This window comes from Cimex lectularius, unplaced genomic scaffold (assembly GCF_000648675.2).
Source record: "Cimex lectularius strain Harlan isolate CLEC.00 unplaced genomic scaffold, Clec_2.1 scaffold251, whole genome shotgun sequence".
NCBI classification, from domain to species: Eukaryota; Metazoa; Arthropoda; class Insecta; order Hemiptera; family Cimicidae; genus Cimex; species Cimex lectularius.
Window position 1 is genome coordinate 1,199,400 of NW_019394213.1, and position 20,365 is coordinate 1,219,764.

General features: G+C 34.9%; 1 protein-coding gene across 1 annotated transcript; it reads left to right on the top strand.

Annotated features, from left to right (window-relative positions):
* Window positions 1-2,304: 2,304 nt before the first annotated feature.
* On the top strand, window positions 2,305-16,941 carry LOC106664315 (circadian clock-controlled protein-like). Its single transcript, XM_014389934.1, has 6 exons — window positions 2,305-2,437; window positions 14,772-14,864; window positions 14,928-15,066; window positions 15,158-15,291; window positions 15,359-15,508; window positions 16,658-16,941. The coding sequence occupies exons 1-6, from the start codon at window positions 2,362-2,364 to the stop codon at window positions 16,810-16,812; spliced, it is 747 nt and encodes a 248-aa protein (XP_014245420.1). The 5' UTR covers window positions 2,305-2,361; the 3' UTR covers window positions 16,813-16,941.
* Window positions 16,942-20,365: the final 3,424 nt, after the last annotated feature.

Consider the following 20,365-nt stretch of genomic DNA (forward strand, 5'->3'; position numbering starts at 1 on the left):
ATATTGGTCCTAGGATCCTTCCCTGGGATAGATCAGAGTTAATTCCTCTGAGAGGTAGGAAGAGAGAAGCTGAAGGTACTGGATTTTTAGGATTATTTTAAGTTTATGTATTAAGTCTTCAATATTTTATGAAATGCTTGAAGTACGTTCGGCAGAAGAGATGTTTAAACCTTTTATCTTTTAAATATCATTCCATATTGTATATAGTCCAATTGGTCAATTGAACAAGTTATTTCATTGAATTAATTATTCTTTATGTAAGGTTTTGGTTGAGATAAAAAGTCAGTGTCACGAGCGGGATTCGAACCCACGATCTCGGCTAAATACGCCGCTGCTCTAATCACTTGAGCTATCGTGACTTCGATCCTCTCGGACACCTCCTCAACCTGCAACCGTTCGAATTTTCCCTCTTTTTGCCATTTTCAATTTCATTGTGTATAATTACTTTTGTAGTTTTGATCCGTGTTGGGTGTTTTGTTCTACAGCCAAATTGATGGTTCGATTCATTCATTTCTTCATAGAAAAGTACTCGGATCTTGCAATTCGCAAAAATTAAATACTAACTCATGTTTAATGATTAGGTTAGATTATATGCCGGCCACTTTATGACCTGCGCACCGTGACCAGTATTGGTCTAGTGGGCATCTCCATTTTTTTATCTAGAGCTCCTCCTTGAGCTTAAGACTTTTTACCAGACCCCAAAGCTTTTTCTAGGGCCAACATAGAACATGTTCCGCTCTTTCTTCTTCTTCTTGCCAATATCTGCACGGGCTTGTTTCTGCCACTCCGAGTCTATTCATATCCCTCCGGAGTCTGCAGTATCCACCCAGCAGTCCAACTATTGTTCTACAGATCCCCTCAGGCAACGGGTGCCTCAGTAGAGGGGGTTCGTACGAACTCCCGGGTGGGCGATCAGTTCCACCTTAAAAATAATACTGAACCATGGGAATAGAGTATCCATGCGGCTCTACTAATTGGGTTTGGACTCGTGGTGGTCGTGGTTTGCAAACAATTTGTACCTTAGCTGGTGGGTACCGGCCAAACAGAGCCATAGATAGAGTACCTTCTCAATCTATCCGGGGTGGTGAAAGGCATGGCTCAAAGGCTGTGTGTTCAAACCACAAAACTGCCTTTTTCATATGCCTTTTTTAGAGCACTTCTGAACTGGGTTAGCATTGCACCACCTCCCTGGCCAACGAATGTGACAAATCCATGCATGTAAAATCTTCCTGGTGTTTTCTTTGAGAACACTGGGCGACTGAGAAGTCCTCTCGCAGATAAGTCTGGACGTTAAAAATCTTCATGGGTCTGAATATCCATGAGTAAAGATGGGAACATCTGCCCATCCACTTGGCACACCTTTTTGGGTCTTTGAGCGTATATCGTGAATATTAATAATCTATATAATTATTAATTAAAAAAATAATAGAAAAGTGGTGGGCCTTGAACGAATAAAACATTTTTTATCATTATCAGGGCAATACAAACCGTTAATTATAACATTAAATCTAACATTTAGTTCAAATTAAAAAAATATTTATACGAAAATGTTCCAACATCCAAATGGTCAGAGTTGGTAACAGCTGAATTAAGTGTTTCTTTACGATTAATTAGTCGATTAATTCTAATTAATAGTACGATTTGTCCTAGATTTAATAGTTCTGCCGTTAGTTTCTGCGATGGTCCTTCGATAAACTTTTTCCATACCTCTGTTCCGGGCTACATTACCACTGAACGGTTATTTTTGGTTGTCTTAATCGTCAAATTGGCCAGCCACAAAAGGGTGCAGGACCGATAGTTGGCCTCATCGAACTTACCTTGGCTAATTTGTCGGCCTCTTCGTTGCCCCTATGGATGGATGTGCTGAAAGCAATAAACATAAATATAAATAAATTATATGAATAAATGTCTTAAAACAAACAGGCCGATTTGTACAAGAACAAGACTGGACTATCTGCTTGATTGGCAGTAAAAATTATAGTTTTTATACTAAATAACAGGCTAAATTAAATATTTTACGCATCTTTTCTGCTCGCATAGTTTTTTGATCACTGTAATTATTGTGATTTCTACTTTAGGTTTTTATTCAGGAGGTTGACGATGGGCAAAGAAGAAAGAAAATAAAGCATATAGTAAAGCATGAGTTTGTTAAAAAAAAAAAACTAATTGTGCCCTGGCGTCAACACTAACCTTGGGGTAAGTGCACAAATCATCTGTGGGAGCCAGGAGAGCGGATTGGACGTTGATTTTATCCTGAGACGGGAGGGGGCGGCGATTAAGGTATGTTATATAAGGCCGTCGATGATTCTGACACTGTTTCATACCAAATTTTGTGAAGGAGGTATCACAGGGGTCTGAACAATGACGCTTCAGAAGCCAACTATTTTCGCCGGCCTCCTGCTGCTCGGAGTCATAACAGTAGCCGTAGCAAAAATACGTAAGTCAAAAAGTTTTCTTCAATTCGTGTTAAACAAAACGGGAAGTTTGATATCTCTGGATCAAAACAGACTCGGGATCCGAGGTCAGACCGCGAAAGCAACAACAAGCCGGGTCATTTCCATAAATCTGTGAATATCTTTTGTCCAACTTCCTTACATTTCGCATAGAACCTCACATGTCTAATTTACAATTCGTAACACTACTATGTTCAATTATTATATCAAAAAATATTGAATTTAGTTTAAATATATTTTGTTAGATACATTGCTCCAACGTTAAGATTGTGATTTATTTAATTATCCATTGGTCATCATAACTTGCAACAAAATTCTGACAGATTTCAAAATCAATGATGTCCAAAGCAGGTTTGTTGGGGATTTAGCAAATAAAATTTATTAAAATCGAATTGAGCTTCATTTATTCTGTCCAATCTCTTCTAATGGTTTTATTATTTTCCTGGATATTTTTTTTTTTTTTTAATTGATGAACACAATTTTTCCCAAGGATATAGTATCTAGGTCAAGAATGGCAATCCTAGGCAGAAAAATCTTTTCCTAGAGATTGCACGGCTGTTTCAATCTCCTTTAGACATTGTCGACATTGGTCATTATTACATTTTTCTTTTCTCTCTCTGTCACCCCCTTTCTCTCTCCTCACACTCTCTCTTTCTTTCGCTCTCTGTCTCTCTCTCTCGCTCATTCTCAACTCGGCAAAACTTTTCGTAGCTATGGCAGAGCAGTTGTAATCTCCTCTAGACATTGTCGACATTGATCATTATTACTTCTCTCTTTTCTCTCTCCTTCTCCTCTCCTCACTCTCTTTTTTCTCTCACTCTCTCTCGCTCACTCTCCCCTCAGCAACATGCAAGAGCAGTTGCAATCTCCTCTAGGCATTGTCGACACTGAGCATTATTACTTCTCTCTTTGCTCTCTCTCTCTCTCTCTCTCTCTCTCTCTCTCTCTCTCTCTCTCTCTCTCTCGCTCTCTCTCTTTCTTTCTCTCTCTTCATCAAGCTCTTAGACATCTCTCTCTTTCTCCTTACAATAATTATTACTAAGTTTTCAAGGAAGAGATAATTGTGATTTTAATCCTGTGGTGTTAGCCGGAAGACAGCACAAAGGACTAATATGCAGTTCACTTATTAAATTAAAGTCTCTCTCTTTATCACACACTCTCTCTCCCTCTCACCGTCTCTCCCTCATTCACTCTTTCTCTCTTTTTATCTCTAAAATAGTAATACTAAGATTGCTACCAAGAGATAATTTTTACAAAAAAACCCTTTCATGTTAACAGGAAACCAGCACAAAGTACTAACAAGTAGTTTACTTATTAAATAAAAGACTCTCTTTCTCTCTTTCTCTTTTTCTCTTTTTCTCTATTTCTCTCTCTCTCTCTCTCTCTCTCTCTCTCTCTCTCTCTCTCTCTCTCTCTCTCTCTCTCTCTCTCCCCCTCTTACTCACTCACTCAACTTCTATTACGCTCTTTTGAATAGACGTCAACACTTTACTTGTTTATCCTCGGTGTAAAATTGGATTAATAATGCTCTATTGTTCAAATTCTGATTCGCAGTTGTATTTGAAATATTTAACCTTTCGAGTTACTTCAACCGTTCAAAACTTTATTGCATAAAGCCCAACGTATCTTATAAAACGTTAATCCTACTATAAATTAATTGCATCATTGGAACGAGCGTTGAAAACCCTCGAGACTCATTTTTCTTATTGCAAACAAAATACAAAATCACTTCAAAAATAAACATTTACGTGCTACCGAAGTTCTTGTCTAAAGTTTAAGGAAGATTAGCTTGGTTCTGTAATTACTGACAGATAGTGTGCTCACAGAAATGCTGCTTCTACAGATGAATTGCAAATAAATCTACTTAATTTTTCAAAATTCGGTTATCATGTATGTAAAAATAGATTTTAATTGCTATAATAATAATTTAAATTAATTTTTAATCTTGGTTCACATGCTACAAAAAAATTAGTTATTTTTCACTATTATTTTGAAAATTCTGTTCAAATAATGAAAATGATAAAGGTTAAACAAAAAAAGACTCAATGGTACAATGTTGAACAAAAGAAATTAACAAAAACTTCAAAATGTTGAATTAATTATTACGAATTTTCACCTTCTTAAAGAAATCAAATCTGACACCGTTTCCTGACATATTTTGGCAGCATTATTTTGTATTTTGTTTGAGTAAGATTATAATTCAAAAAGGAATTGAATAGGGGTTTTAATGCTATTTCCATTAATGCAATCAAATTTACAGTGAAATTAAGATTTTTAAAAACATGGGGGCTTTGTGAAACACAAGTTTTGATAGGTTCAAGTAGTCCGAAAAGTGAAATATCTCCAATATTTTTGAGAATAGAGACTTTTTAGCGCGATTTGTCATATATGGATAAGCCCCTAAAGTATTAACTTTTATGTGTGTGTCTTTTTCAATTTTTCTTTCTTTTTGGGATCGTGTCTATTTGCCGTCTTTGAGCTTAAATTTTTATCTATTGTGTCGCATATCAATAACGATTTTCTTGGAAAATTTTCTTGTCTGTGAAGAACACAATTATTTTCAGGGTTATGGTATTCAGGTCTATATTGAGTTTGCTTTCCTAGGCTACATAGCATTTGCCCAACTATTGCAGGTCAGTTGCACGATATTACGATATCCTTTAATTTCTCTTTCTCGACTAGACATTTTTTATGACATTTTTCTGAAGCACTTCTAAAAAATATTCCATAAGATTGTTTGTACGATTGGTCTTTTTACTGCCTCATGCCTGGCATAGGTTCCCATTATTTATTGTATACTTTAGATTCCAAGATTCGAGTTCGGTATGATGTCTCCAGCCTGCTTGCCTGAATTTCCCTGATGAACCTGGACCCACCGTGACTCACGTGATGCAATTTGTGGATGCCAAATATTTTCAGCGGATCCAGACCTCTGTCGTCTCGTCTCCACTATATAAGGTGGCCCCAATCGATTCAGTCACACTTTCAGATCTTATAGGAAATTGAACGCTGAGTAAAAAAGGTCCTATGAACCTGTGTTTTTACTCATTTTTGCGTCGAATGACATTATAACCAGCCTGATCACAATTTCATTTTTGGCGATTTTTCGAAGTTAGGAGGTGAAGGGGTACACAAAATTCACCATTTCAGACATTTTTATCGAAAATTCACAACTTGAACACCCTATAAAAAAAATTCTCCGTTACAAACCCCGTTTGTTGGTGATCGAATTCTCCGTCACATTAGACCAACCCCAGTCCGATTCATGAAACATTCGAATTTTGGCTAATTTACTGCTTTTTACCCAAATCGAATGTTACTGTTTTCTGATGGGTACCCCCTACTGAATGAAATAATGTACAAACGGCTTACCCATCAGAAATTGTTTTTGATAGGATGTTCAAGTTGTGAATTTTCGATAAAAATGTCTGAAATGGTGAATTTTGTGTACCCCTTCACCTCCTAAATTCGAAAAATCACCAAAAATGAATTTTTCGGCCAATCAGGTTGATTTTTATGTCATTCGACGCAGAAATTAATCCTCTACAGATGTTGTTTCGAGCTGTTTTACGGCCAGGATAACGGTTTACTAACAATTTCACGAATAAAGACAAAAAACGTGGTTTTTCACGGTTTTTTGCCTGTAGCTCCGAACTGAAGGGTTTGCGGACACAGATTCATAGGACCTTTTTTACTCAGCGTATAATTTCCTATAAGATCTGGAAATGTGGCTGAATCGATTGGGGCCACCCTGTATATAGTCGACATTGGTCATCAGTTAATATTGTAATTTTTTAAAATCCTATTTTAATTGTTCCTTTTACAATAAAGTGGTTTGAACTCTTTTCCCTTGATTAGAATTATTCTACCATTGGGGTATTTGTAGTGCTATTAAGTAACCAAAGGTTCCAAATTTTTTTTATGTAGCTGGAACTTAAGCCTGAAATGGAATTTTCGGTCTGTGTTTTTCCAAGGCACCCTTTTTATTCAATATGTCGACCTCTTTACTTGATATTTGCTCATGACCTACTTGCCTTGGCAGTTTGTAAATCCAGTTTTTAATGGTAATCAGGCAGTTTGAGACAAGTTTTAAAGTTGATTTCGAAGGCTTGAAGATGCTCTAGATCTGCCTGGCTATCTGACAGAATTGTTATTGCAGCAACATTGAGATGTTTATTTATTATGTTATGTTATGTGCAAATGTTGCTACGCCTAGAAAGAAGGTTATGGTGTACCACTGTGCATCTGACTAGTTTTTCCGTACATAAATATGCAAACCTATTATTTCTGTATAAAAAAACGTATCTCATTTATTTATGCATTTCATCTTTCGAACAAACAAAAATTATGAGATGTCGCGATAAAGATAACGACCGCACATTAACTAATTCCGGTCAGTGAAATCACCGATGTCGTTCGTGATATCGTTGACGACGCACGAACATCCAAACCATGATAAAACATTTGGAAAACTGTGAAGAAACTTTTTATTGTCTTCGTTATTATTATTCTTGATCTTTAAAAATTTAATTGATATCAGAAAAACTTCACTTATTATGACTGATTACATTACGTCTGTACATACACAGGCGAAGTTAGGCTACGAGGGTTCTCAAAAGGTCAATTTAGCCTCTAACGGATTAAGTTTTTCAACCTAAACCCACTCACTCCTAAATAAATTCTTTGATATTTACATAAAATTCCGTCAAATATGTTGGTGGAGTACACGATATTCTGTCATTCACCTGCTGTAGATACTGTGTAACTAAGTTATATCTCACAATAGATATTCACGCTAATAACTACATAAAAATTTTATATACCAGAAAGGAACCCAAAATGGGATATTCTACCAAGTACTATGTGTATTAAAGCAGACCTTTTCCTCCGAAAATCAAAAATGGTAAGCAAATATTCGCTGCCCTGCTGAAGCATATCATATCAGGTGGCATTTAACACCCTCATATATGAAATCCCTCCACTATGCAACCGACACTTCAATTAAGGGGGAATTAACACGCATAACTTATTCTTAATTTCGTGAATATGATCTCTCGAGGGCACAACGGTTCAGGCGTTGACACGGCGTTCATCACTGTAAGGTAAAGGTCCCGGATTCGAATCCAGCGGTCCTGCATTCTTATCCCGCCATACTTACAAATGGGTTAAAAAAAACATCGACGTTGATAAGTAGGAAAAATGTCTGATTTATATTACTATTAGATGATTAATTTAAAATTTACAAATGGCACAGACTTAAAGCATTAGGTTATCTAGAAAAATGAATGTCAATTATCAATATATTTGCATCAACATTTTACGCATATAAAAAAGGCGTATAATAAGCGCGGTGTCCGAATTGTAAGGACGTCCAACTGGCATTTGCCACGAGAATGGTCCTTGGTTCGAATCCCCGGGTAGCCTATTGAATTTTACATTTGAAAATATTAAGAAAAATGTATACTATAAAATATATAAAGACTATTACTTTAATAAATAATCAATATAAAAAATTTAAAGAAAAATATCAAAAATCTTTCAAATATTTATAAATATTTACTTGCAGAATTCATGGTTCTCATATATTTTTATTTTACCATTTATGTGCCTGTGTTGTCTACTAAAAATATGTATTTCTTGGAATAATATCAGCTAAAAATTGTATACTTTATTTACAGTTTATGTTTATCTTTCAATTAATTTATCTTTATGCAAGGTTTTAGTTGAAGTAGAAAACCTAGTGTCACAAGAGAGATTGAACCCACGACCTTCGGCTAAATAATCAGTTATCCTAATTACCAGATATTTGAAAAAAGGCGGGAAAATTCGAAAGATGGGTTATGATGGGAGGTTGGTGACCGAGTGGATCGAAGTCACGATAGCTCAAGTGGTAGAGCAGCGGCGTATTTAGCCGAAGGTCGTGGGTTGGAATCCCGCTCGTCACACTAGCTTTTTTATTTCAACCAATACCTTACATAAAGATTAATTAATTGAAAGAAGTTATTTGGTCAATCGGACCACGAAAAATAATGGATATATTTATAGTTTTCTCCTGACCTATAATAAAAAACAAACAATTATCATCAATTATATCAACGAATAATAACAACACATTATGTTATTATTTTAAAAATGGTCGTTAAAATCGCATAACGATAAATTCGAGAAATCAGAATAACTGTCAACTTACAAGTTTAAAAGTTATGACAAAAAGGTGAGCGGTAAATACACGATCCTTTTTATTCTCTAGAAATGCCAATAATAAATATATCTTTTAAAACATTAATGGAATGATGAAACAACATTATGAAAGAAAAGCTGAAATATAAAATATTGTAAAAGGAACGGGAAAAATAAAAGAAAGAGCGGAAAAAAGGAGATTTTTCAGGTCGTTTTTAAAAACTTAGTCGCCAATGCACCTGATGCAAGCCGGCGAAGGAGCAGAATTTATTTCCGGGAAAATATATTGCATAATCTTGACCCTGCAATTCTGAAAGATAAGGTGTTAGAACAGTGTTGAAGGCTTGGGATATGATTAGTGCCTTTGGACAAGGAATGTGGGAAAAGTTGATTAATATTAAGAATATTTTTTATATTTATATTATATATCTATACGCATTTTATCGGCCTCTTTACGACACTCGCACCACGACCAATATTGGTCTGTTGAAAACTCCACTATTGTCTAAAGCTCGTCTTAAACTTTAAGTCCTTGTACTAGAAACTGCAGAGACCTTCGCACCAACTAAGTTTCTCTTACTATACTATACTGCAAGTCTATATGTCTCTTTTGATCCCTAACACTTCCTAAGTAGTTTCTGAGATGGGCCTTCAATAGAAACTCTTCACGACTGAAATGCATTCCCATTGAACAATATTTATTACATCCATTTTTTGGAAATTTAAAGGGGGATAATCGGTGTTCTGATTCAACTTACCTTGGCCTTCACATTTACTCTATGCCTAGTAAACCTTTACCCGTTTATACATTAAATTATAAGCAGTTTTATTAAAAATCTACTTAACTGGGTAATAATGTATTCGCACTTATACATACATATAATGGGTAGTAATTACATAGGCTAATAAAAAAAGTTTTATTTCAATTACCCCAAACAAGAAAACTTAACGTATCTCGTTGCTTGTTGAGGACAAAGGATCAAACAACTTTCCAATGTTTTTTCATACTTTAGAAGGTTCGCATTAGCAGAGGTCACATAAACGCTCAGGGTGCCGGTGTTTTTGAAAACCGCACATTTGTATATCGGATTTGAAGGACCGCTGCATGAAATTCAATAGTATGTGCCTGGATTCGAACCCAGGATCGCATCGTGGCAAATACGTGTCGGACGCCCTAACCACTCTTCCACCGAGATCGCCAAATCTCACATTTTGAATTTTCATAATTAAACATTTAATTTTTGAAACATTTTGTCGTTTGCTTGTCTCTATTTTATTTTTTCTCGTTTAGTGGTGTTACTGATAATGATATATTTTGATATTTCAGTTTGGACTGAAACAATAAAATCAGAAATTGTGTATTTTTATATTATAATTGCAAAAAACAACAACAAAAATTGCTACATTACATAAGAGTGAGATAGAGGGAGAGGGAGAGAGAGAGAGAGAGAGAGAGAGAGAGAGAGAGAGAGAAAGAGAGAGAGAGAGAGAGAATGAGAGAGAGCTGCTTGATAATAAAGAACATTGTTGACTATTTAAATAATGGAATGGTTTCAAACGGGTTTTTATAACAAAAATTGAACCGATATTGCAATCATCAAAGTCATTATAAACTCAGAGCATAAATCAAAGAGAAAAAGAGAGGCAAGAAAAAATTGAAAGTAGGATAAAAACTTTTAGTAGAGATAAAAGGATAGAGAGGGAACATAAAACATAAACAAAGATAGAAACAGACAAAAAGAGTAAGGTAAAGATGAAGAGGCATAGAGAGAGTGAGAGAGAGAGAAAGAGAGAGAGAGAGAGAGGGGGAGAGAGAGAGAGAGAGAGAGAGAGAGAGAGAATGAGAGAGAGCCGCTTGATAATAAAGAACATTGTTGATTATTTAAATAATGGAATGGTTTTAAACGGGTTTTTATAACAAAAATTGAACGGATATTGCAATCATCAAAACCATTATAAACTCAGAGCATTAAAGGTCATTAAAATCTTCGTAATGTTCAGAAATCGTCATTAGGATAATAGGTGATAAATAAATTGTGCGAACCGATTGAAGTCCGATTTGTTTTACAATATATTTACAGGGATTAGCATAAACTCTAGATCAGCTCGTCCGAATCAGACGGAAGAAGGATCCAAGAACATGCAAAACCGGTTGTTGAATACCTACCCGACAAAATCTGAAATCGAAAAAAGTGAATTAAAAAAAAATCGGACTCTTTCTCACAATTTCATCACTGGAGTATTTTTTATATATTTAATAAGGATACTAACAATTATAACAGTCGCATTCTCATGCAAGATCTTAATTACTAATCAAATTTATTTATTTGTTGTTTTTTATTTTTTTATTTTTTATTTTTTAAAAACTTAAATGCACATAGATAAATTAATAGGAGTTTATTATATATAAATTATTGATAATTAAATGAGCAGGATGAGTAATTCAACTTTACATTATCGTAAATCGTGTTATTTTTTTTAGTTATGTTTTAAAGATACAAATAAAATTTGTAATTGCAATTATTATTGCCAATTGTGTGCCAATTATGAACCGAAAGAATAAGGATAGTCCTGAAACTGACTACTTACTACTTACTAAGGCTGTTGAAATGTTAGTGTACGATTTGAGCTCTCATATTGAAACCTACTTTTCTCCGTTTCTCTGCCGTTCGTCATTTATTTAATTGTCACTGTGTTGGAGTTTTCAGGCGTTAAATTAAAAATTAAAGTCTCTGATATCAAACCATCGATTTCCCTTTGAAAGAAAACAATCAACAATCAGATCAAGGCGGCAGAATTGCTGATACAATAAAAAAGCTTAAGAACAGAAACATGGTGTTCCCCACCTTTCTGGATATACATCAACCCTTTTGCAAAGGGTGTATGTTATAGCTTAAAACAAACTTAAACGAAGCCTCTTACCTTTACTTTTTAGAGATTTATTTCGAAATAATCAGAACTTTTATAAATAAAGGCTGCTCTTCCGCAGGGAAAAATCTTTAGACCCACCCTGCTTTTTGCTTTATGCCAGTTTCCCGTTACCAAAAGAAAAAAACTACTATAGCAACATGGCCGGATGTCAGTGGAGCTCAAAGAGAAGAAAATAATATTGAAACATCGGCAAGAAAAGTGAAAATATGAGCAACCGGATTGACAGATGCACAAAAGATTGGAGAACTAATACATATGAGTATTAATATGTTTATATTAACTTTTCCAAAAATAAAAATATATATCAGTCATAAAAGGGATATCATGTCTGGTTCTTAGCTTTGAAATTTTCGTAAGATAATTTACTTTTTTTGGCACAGCCCTATAGTGTGGCGTAAGTAATGATCGCTTTCAGATCTGGTTGTAAATGAAGATGTATCTCTGGATTGACAAATGGGAGTTTCTTCCAAAATCTAATACTTGGCTATACTTAAGGCCAAGTTCTTTCTCTTTTTCCTCTAATATGAGCTCGATTCTTCTTAGAATATTAAGTACTTACTATTTTCCTATTCGTACTGATTGTACTGCCTGTGATTTTTTTTCTTTTTTGGCAATCCGGTTTCAGCTTGTCGATCCTTCGCGCTGGCCGTATCGTTCCTCAAATAATGTTGACAGAGACCCTCATACTCACGCAACTGCCTGACTGGACTATTGAAAAACGTATTGGAATAAGAATAATATCAAATCAAATCATCGAAGGAAAAATATTAACTGAAGGCTATCTTTAGGCGTAGCAGAATGTAGCAGATTGCTACGTTTTGTGCAAATGGGTTTAATCAGCATAAAAGAAAACCAATGAAGTAAACATATTTAATTTTAAAATAAATAAATTGCATGGTGCGTTAAATTTGGTAATCACTGTATTCATATCGTTTCAATGTTAACCAGTATCAAAAGAACGGCATTCGTCAACACTAAGCCGTAAGCGTTGGGTTTTTCCACTCTTCCTGGATGAAAAAAAATCCCAAATGAATGCATTAAATAAACCTGTTTCTAAGGCGTTGTATTTTGTTATAATTATGGTTTGTTCTGTTATTTATCATTAGCAAGTTTTTTCAGTGCTTAATTACAGCGATTCGAACAATAAAATACTATAAAATATTCCATAGCGTATTTATATAAAGAAAATGAGAGTATAGCTTTAAAAAAATATCTGTTTAAGGGCTACAATCAGAAAATTTTTGTTTTGGGGGTAAGGGGATTGTTGAGAGGAAATCCACTGTAAATGTAGTCTTTAAATAAATTGATTTATAAAACGAAAAATTACAAATAAAAGTGTTAGTTTATAGCTTCAATGATGGGGGTAAAAATTGAATAATTAAAAGATTATTCGGAGATCGTGAGATGCGGTCGGGTGTGACGTAGGTTTTAGAAAAACATATTTTTTATCGTGCCAACGTTTCGATCTTTATTGAGATCATCTTCAGGGCTCAAAGTGTTTTTTTTTCTGTGCAGATGTGCCATTCTTGTGGGTCGTGTTAAGAGTGCCCAACTCACCCACTACGCAGAAAACAAACACTATGAGCCCTGAAGATGATCTCAATAAAAATCGTAACGTTGGCACGATAAAAAAAATGTTTTTCTAAAACCTACGTCACACCAAACCGCATCTCACGATCTCCGAATAATCACTAATTAACGGTCACTAAACTCCACATATTTTTACATAATCCATCACATTTATTTTGTTATAATTATTTGAGCTGCGAAAAGTTTACATGCTACTAATTACTCAATAATTATGGTATTTTTTGTGAACGCTTTTAAAAGAATGCCATTTTTATTTTCATTCTTTATTGAGTTCAGTAAAAAGAAATTTATGAGCTAAATTAATTAAGGATAAAGACTCGTTAACGTTATCCTATAGATAGATAGTCAGTCCTATTGATAGTATAAGTTTATAGAAAATCTATTTTGACCCAGGAAAAAAACTAAGGTAGTTTAATCATGTTTATCCTATATTTTTAGAGGAAAAGAATCTGCTTTTAGCGAAGACAAACTCGTATACAACTAACTTTTTACTAATTGGAAAACTCATGTAGAACTTTCAACATTCGTAGTTCAAGTAATGTAAAAAAAACTCATGTAAAAGCTACGTTTTAGTCCTGGAAAACCCATTTAAAACCTACTTTTCTGAATTGAGGTAAAGTTAGAAAAACAAACTCATAAGAAAACACTCGCTCAATCACAACTTGATTTCTAGGCCTAATCAAACTTGTGTAACCCCTACTTTGATAAACTGCGGAAATCTTTAACTAAATTGATTATTCAGAAATCGTGAGATGCGGTCTGGTGTGATGTAGGTTTCAGAAAAACATTTTCTTTATCGTGCCAACGTTTCGATCTTTATTGAGATTAAGGATAAAGGATTATGAACACAAACACATATGTAACACATGTATAATAATGAATTTAGGCTATGGATACTAATGTTAGCAGGAATCCTTAATTGGTAATTTATGTTTTTGAATTTATCAATGTAATTGCCCCCTCTATTGAAATATTCACGAAGAATCTTGTAAACAAAAAAGTCATGAAATGGCAAGAATTTATGGTGAAAATATAAAGGTAACAAGGTTCCTCTTTAAGACATGGCTTTCCAATTTTTTTAAAAGAAATTTTATACAGCATGGATATATATTTGTATTTTCGTTTGCGCCTCCTCAGCATAGAATGCCATAGTGAATATGCGATATACTGAAGCGCAATGTATTTTAATTAAAAGTGCTTTATTCCATTTGATTCGAAGAAAGCAGATTTCTCATATACCACGTTTTTTTACTACATCACCATGGACAGATCATTAGTTAAACAAATTTAAATTGAAAAAACAAAATGATTTCATTGTTTGTTCAATTATGCCTTTTGGCACCAATATTTGAAAAAATAGATCAATTATTTTTAAATTATATCTCTTAACATGTTCAACATTCATGTTTCGAGGTGTCGAGCTGAACACAAGATTCGCAGATATGAGGCTACAATTGGCCTATATTTTCATCAATTATGTTATAATTCAGTTTAGGTTAATGTACTACTGTTTCTTATTAATTTTTTTCGGTTAACAAATTTAATACGTCGCTTTGAAATCCTTATGAATTATTGCCCTTTAAATTTAATTATTTAAAGTATGAATTTTGTTTTCAGCAAGCTACATTCACGTTTGTAAGCGGAACGACCCCAACCTCAACCAATGTATTGTAAATTCCGTACAAGCTCTTCTACCAAAACTCAAAAAAGGTAGAATGATCTATATATCTTGGTGATGCACGCTTTGTTATCAATGTGTTTTTACTTTTCCAGGTATTCCAGAGCTTGATGTTCCTGCACTCGAACCTCTCCACCTCCCAGAGATCGTCATTTCCCGAGGAGGAAATTTCAAAGCCATTGGCAAGAACATTATCGTTCGAGGAGCTTCAAACTTTGAAATAAAAAATTTCAAGTATATATATTTTTTTTAAACAAATATTTACCAGTATATGAATTTCTAAAAACGTTAATTTTAATGACAATTTTTATATATTTATTTATAGATCTGATGTGAATAAAGTGGAATATCAGGTCGTGCTCAGGTTCCCAGAATTATTTTTCGACGGAATTTACGACGTGGACGCCAAACTTCTAACTCTGCCCATCAAAGGACGAGGACCGATGAAAGGAAGCGGAAGTAAATATCAAATAGAAAAAAAAACCTATAAATTTATTTACTTACGAGCTTTTAATCTTCTTTTAAGCTGATATCGAAGGAAATGCAATCATCAAAGGAAGGAAAGTCAGCAAAGGAGGAAAGACATACCTCAAATTTGACAGGCTCGACTTGAAATTGAAAATGAAAAACTACTCAGTCAGGTTGGAAAACCTTTTCGACGGAGACAAAACACTTGGTGAGTCTTCCTATTAATTTTTTTCTCCTAATCCAACTTATAGTTTAAAATTAATTTTTACTGTGCAATTTTACTCTGGTTTGTTTTTTCATGAAGTCCGATCAGATAATGCGATTAATATGAAATTCGTGACAAAAACATAAATTTTCAACTGTGTAAATTACAAAAAGACATTCAGATTTATTTAGTTAATAAGTTTTATACAAATTATTTATTTCGTAAAACAATATAATTTGTCACTTCGTCGTCAAAAAAATAACTGTTTGCCTGTTTAATTTTATTTACGTTTTAGTCATTCTGAGTTGGAAATAGTATATAATGTTTGTATATATATATACCACATTCTGCTTTAACTTTTTATATATTCTTTTATCACATTCTTTTTCTCGGTTTCCTCTTCCTTTTCCCTATTTCATTTATAAATTATTTCTCTTTTTTCTCTTCCTTAATCTCTAACATTTTGCATCCGATAATAATAGCCTTTCTGTCCAGTCTCTCTGGGTTTTTATTTTTTGTTTCTTATTATTTATCACCCTCCTCTCACTTCTCCCTCTCACTCTCTCTCTCCCTCTTTTTCTCTTTCTGTTTGTTTTTCTCTTCTTTTTCCTATCTATCTCACAATGACTATTACTTCCTCAACTGTCTATTTCTGTTACTCTCCCTCACTCTCTCTCCCTCCCACTCTCTCTCGCTCTCACTTTTGTCCTATTTCATAATCACACTTGTTCCCTCAACAATTTATTTCTGTTACTCTCTCTCTTTCTCTCTCTCTCTCTCTCTCTCTCTCTCTCTCTCTCTCTCTCTCTCTCTTTATGTATCTATCTATCTAACTATCCCTATCTTTCTCTGTCTCTTTTTTCTCTCTGTCCTCTTCTTTCTTTTTTTTCTACCTATCTCACAATGACACATACTTCCTCAACTGTCTATTTCGGTTACTCTCCCTCTCTTTCTCTCTCTCTCTCCCACTCACTCTCTCTCTCTTTCTCTCTCTCTCTTTCTCTCTCTCTCTCTCTCTCTCTCTCTCTCTATCTATCTATCTATCTATCTATCTATCTATCTATCTCCCCCTCTTCCTTTCATTAGCTTTCTTTACATATACATGCAAATATGTATTTTATTTCATTCTTTAACAATGTGACTGTTCTAAAGGCGAAGCTATCAACAACGTTCTCAACGACAACAAAAAAGAACTTATGAGAATGATCAGACCCAAGGCTGAGCAAGTGGCATCATCTGTACTCCTGGAAGTGGCAAACAAGATCACAGAACATTTCGAATACGATGAACTCTTTCCCGCAAAGTGATTGAAAAGAAAAACCCGATTTTCACCACCTCTTAAAAAAACCGAATTGTATTATAAAAGATTTAAAATCTGTATATAGATTATTAGTTGGCTGTTTTGACATTTGGAGTAAATATTTTTTTTCAAATCATGAATGTTTTTCTTTTTTCCACGATTAATTAATTACAAGAAACGGCGTATATATGTAAGTGTTTACCGTCACAGTTTGTTTTGGATATTTAAGTATTTTATTTATTATTTGTTATTACAAAATATTTAGTTACCTTACCTGGCGACCCATTTTCAACAAACAAAATTTGACAAGGTTGGATAATTGGCCGGTATATTACACAAGTTTAGAACACCAATTTTTCGTTAACTATCTGGAAGGTAAATATTACTCAGTACAAATGAAAACGTTAGGGTCACGAGCGGGAATCAAACCCCGTCGTGCGTATTCAGTTTACTTTTACGTGAACAGTTAAAATAATAACGTTCAACTTCGAGGTAAAAGGTAATGAATATTCGCAAATTGATTAAGTACAATCCTTCCATCTATTCATTGCATAAAATATATACATAACAATAAATAAAAGTCGTATCGGAGTGGATCGAAGTCACGAAAGCTCAAGTGTAGAGCAGTGGCGTATTGAGCCGAAGGTCGTGGGTTCGAATCCTGCTCGTGACACTAACTTTTTCATTTCAACCAACACCTTACATAAAAAGTTTAATTAATTGAAAGAAGTAATTTGCTCAGTAGACCACTAAATATAAGGGATTTCGTAGTATAAGTACGTTTGTGGTATGTGTAAATTTCAGAGCAAAAACTATGACTTGATGTCTTGACAACATAAAACTAATTTTTCCCTATTATTGTATTACTATTAATTATCTAATATACCAACTTCTCTGCCTTAAACTACTAGCCTCAAATACTAAAAATATTAATAAAAAAGAACAATTTTCTTGAACAGGGTATTATTTAGTGTCGTGCATTAGTGGTAGGGTACTAAAGTAATGGCCACTCCAGAAGTAGGGCATATAAAGCTGAATACACGCAAAGAAATAGCGAAATTAATTAAAATTTGACCAGCTAATAAAACTCAGTATTAAGTATTAAAATATTACGAAAAAAAGGATTATGTGAACTAACATAACCATTTAACCCTGCTTTCGGAATACATTATATTGCAATTATCTGAACATTTCGGATACTATAATAAATCGGCAAATGAGTTCAAATTATACAGATCAATATCACAGCTATAGATTCTATTAAAACGACAAAAATCCATAGCACAAAATAATATCTCAGGCCATTAATTTGGATTCCGAGCAAAATATTCATACAATAGCTGAATAAAGATTTTTACAGACGGGTCCAAGACCGGCGATGATGTGGCGTGTGCTCTGTATAGTGAGGGAGTGACCATCTTTTGGTCGTTGCCCCCTCATTGCAGCGTATACACAGCAGAGCTGTATGCGATTTGGCACGCTCTCGAGGCGGTGCGGACTCGGAAGTGCTCAGCTTTCCTCATATGTACCGATTCTCTGAGCGCTGTCTGGGCTGTACGCGACAGGTTCTCTGTGGACCCTCTCGTCGTGCTCTTGTTAGAGAAAAATCGCGGAGCTGGAGTCTCTCGGAAAAACGGTGCTAGTTGTCTGGATTCCCGGACACGTCGGCCTGGAGGGTAACGAACGCGCGGACGAGGCGGTGAAAGCCGGTGCGTCCCACCATCCGGATCGGATCATCGCGATCAGGCCCCCTGGCGCTAAACACGCAGTAAAAAATATGATAAAAGAAAGATGGCAGCGTCAATGGGCGGGGTCGTCGGAGAGGCTCTTCCGTGTCAAGAGCACGACCGGTAGATGGCCCTCAGATAACCTGAGCAGGAAACGAGGGATCGTCCTCACCCGGCTGAGGATTGGCCATGCGCGGTTGACACATGGGCACCTGCTTTTGGGCCAAAGCCCGCGCAAGTGCCCCTTATGCAGAGAATGGTTGCTCGATGTGTCCCACATAATTGCGGCGTGTCATGCCTTTGCGCCATACAGAGAGCGTGTAGGCCTGCCGCCTGACTTAAGAAAAGTTCTCGAGCACTGCAGCGAGTTTCAGGGTCCCCTGTTCCTCTTTTTAGGGGAAATTGGGTTTTTTTTATTTATATAGTATGTCTTATGTGTTGTGTGTCTATATGTTTTGTCTGAGTGCATGTATTTATTAGCGTGAATGGCGAGGGGTGAGGGTGAAATATAACATCATCATCGCCCCCCGAACGTTGAGAGCGTATGAGTGTGTGTTGGGGGTCGATGGCGGAATATTTATAAAAGTACTCCATCGACCTCAATCTAGATTAGTTTGAGTATAGGTCGGTGAAGGAATATCAAGTACTCCACCGACCAAACGGAAAGAGTGTATTCTATGAATGTGTTTATTTGTATGAATGTAGTGTTTGAAAGTGTAAATAGAATATTGACTTAGTTTGGTGCTGAAATGACCTAGATGTCGGAAGCCCCAGTAAATAAAAAATAAAAAAATAAATAAATAGCTGAATAAACGGTAAAATATCAAAATCACTCAAAGAAAAGCTAATTTGTTCATCTATCTTCTTTGATGTTTCAAAGAGTTTTGACAAGTTTTGACATGAAGGATTCGTCAATAAACCTGTGATAGAGAAATTATCTAAGAACAACTAAGAAAACTAAAAGTGGAGTACCTCAAGGGAGCATACTACGGCCCAAACTTGCTATAGCAAACGGCAATAACTAGCAGCAACAATTTTACAAAATTCCTTCAAAAAATAAATAAATACACAGAATAATGAAAATCAGGCTTAATCAGCATAAATCTTTATAAATTTTGCAAATAAAAAAATGCATCCTCTCTTACCATCAAAGCCATACAGCCATACAGCGATTCATTTAAATATTTGTGACACAAGCAAAGATGGGAGAAAGCACAAATTAAGAAAAATAAAGTAAATTGTTGCGGTACAGACAGCTATACTGGTTACAATGATACAGCCATACAATACACTAAAAAATTATTATTATCAAGACTTAAACGTGTGGACTTATGGTATTCAACTAAGAGGTTATACTAAACTAAGTAGCACAAGAAGATTTTTAAAAAATTCCAAGATAAAATCGTACGAAATGTCAACGCGCCTGTGTAAAGGATAAGGACTTAATAGGGAACTTGGGGCGAAGACCCCTGAGGTCATGGCAGAAATCCAAAGATCGTTCGAGATGAAAGTCGTTTAAGTTGAGATTTCTGTTCATGTGATGTCATTCCTTTCAAAGTTAACCATGACTTGAAATGTGTGAATAACTCAGTTGGCTGTTTCCAGTTACACTGTGTGTGTTGTTTTTTGTTTATAATTTTTTTTCTTGAAGTGTAGTGCTAAATTATTATAATTTTATCGTATGAATTATTGGAATCACCGATTTAATACATAAAACTACAGATTACAGCTAATATTTTTTTGATTATATGGCCAAAGGTTTGAAAATTGCTGGATTCAAGATTGCTTTCCAGTATACTCTCGGTCGTCCTAAAAATGACAATGAGGATCTTT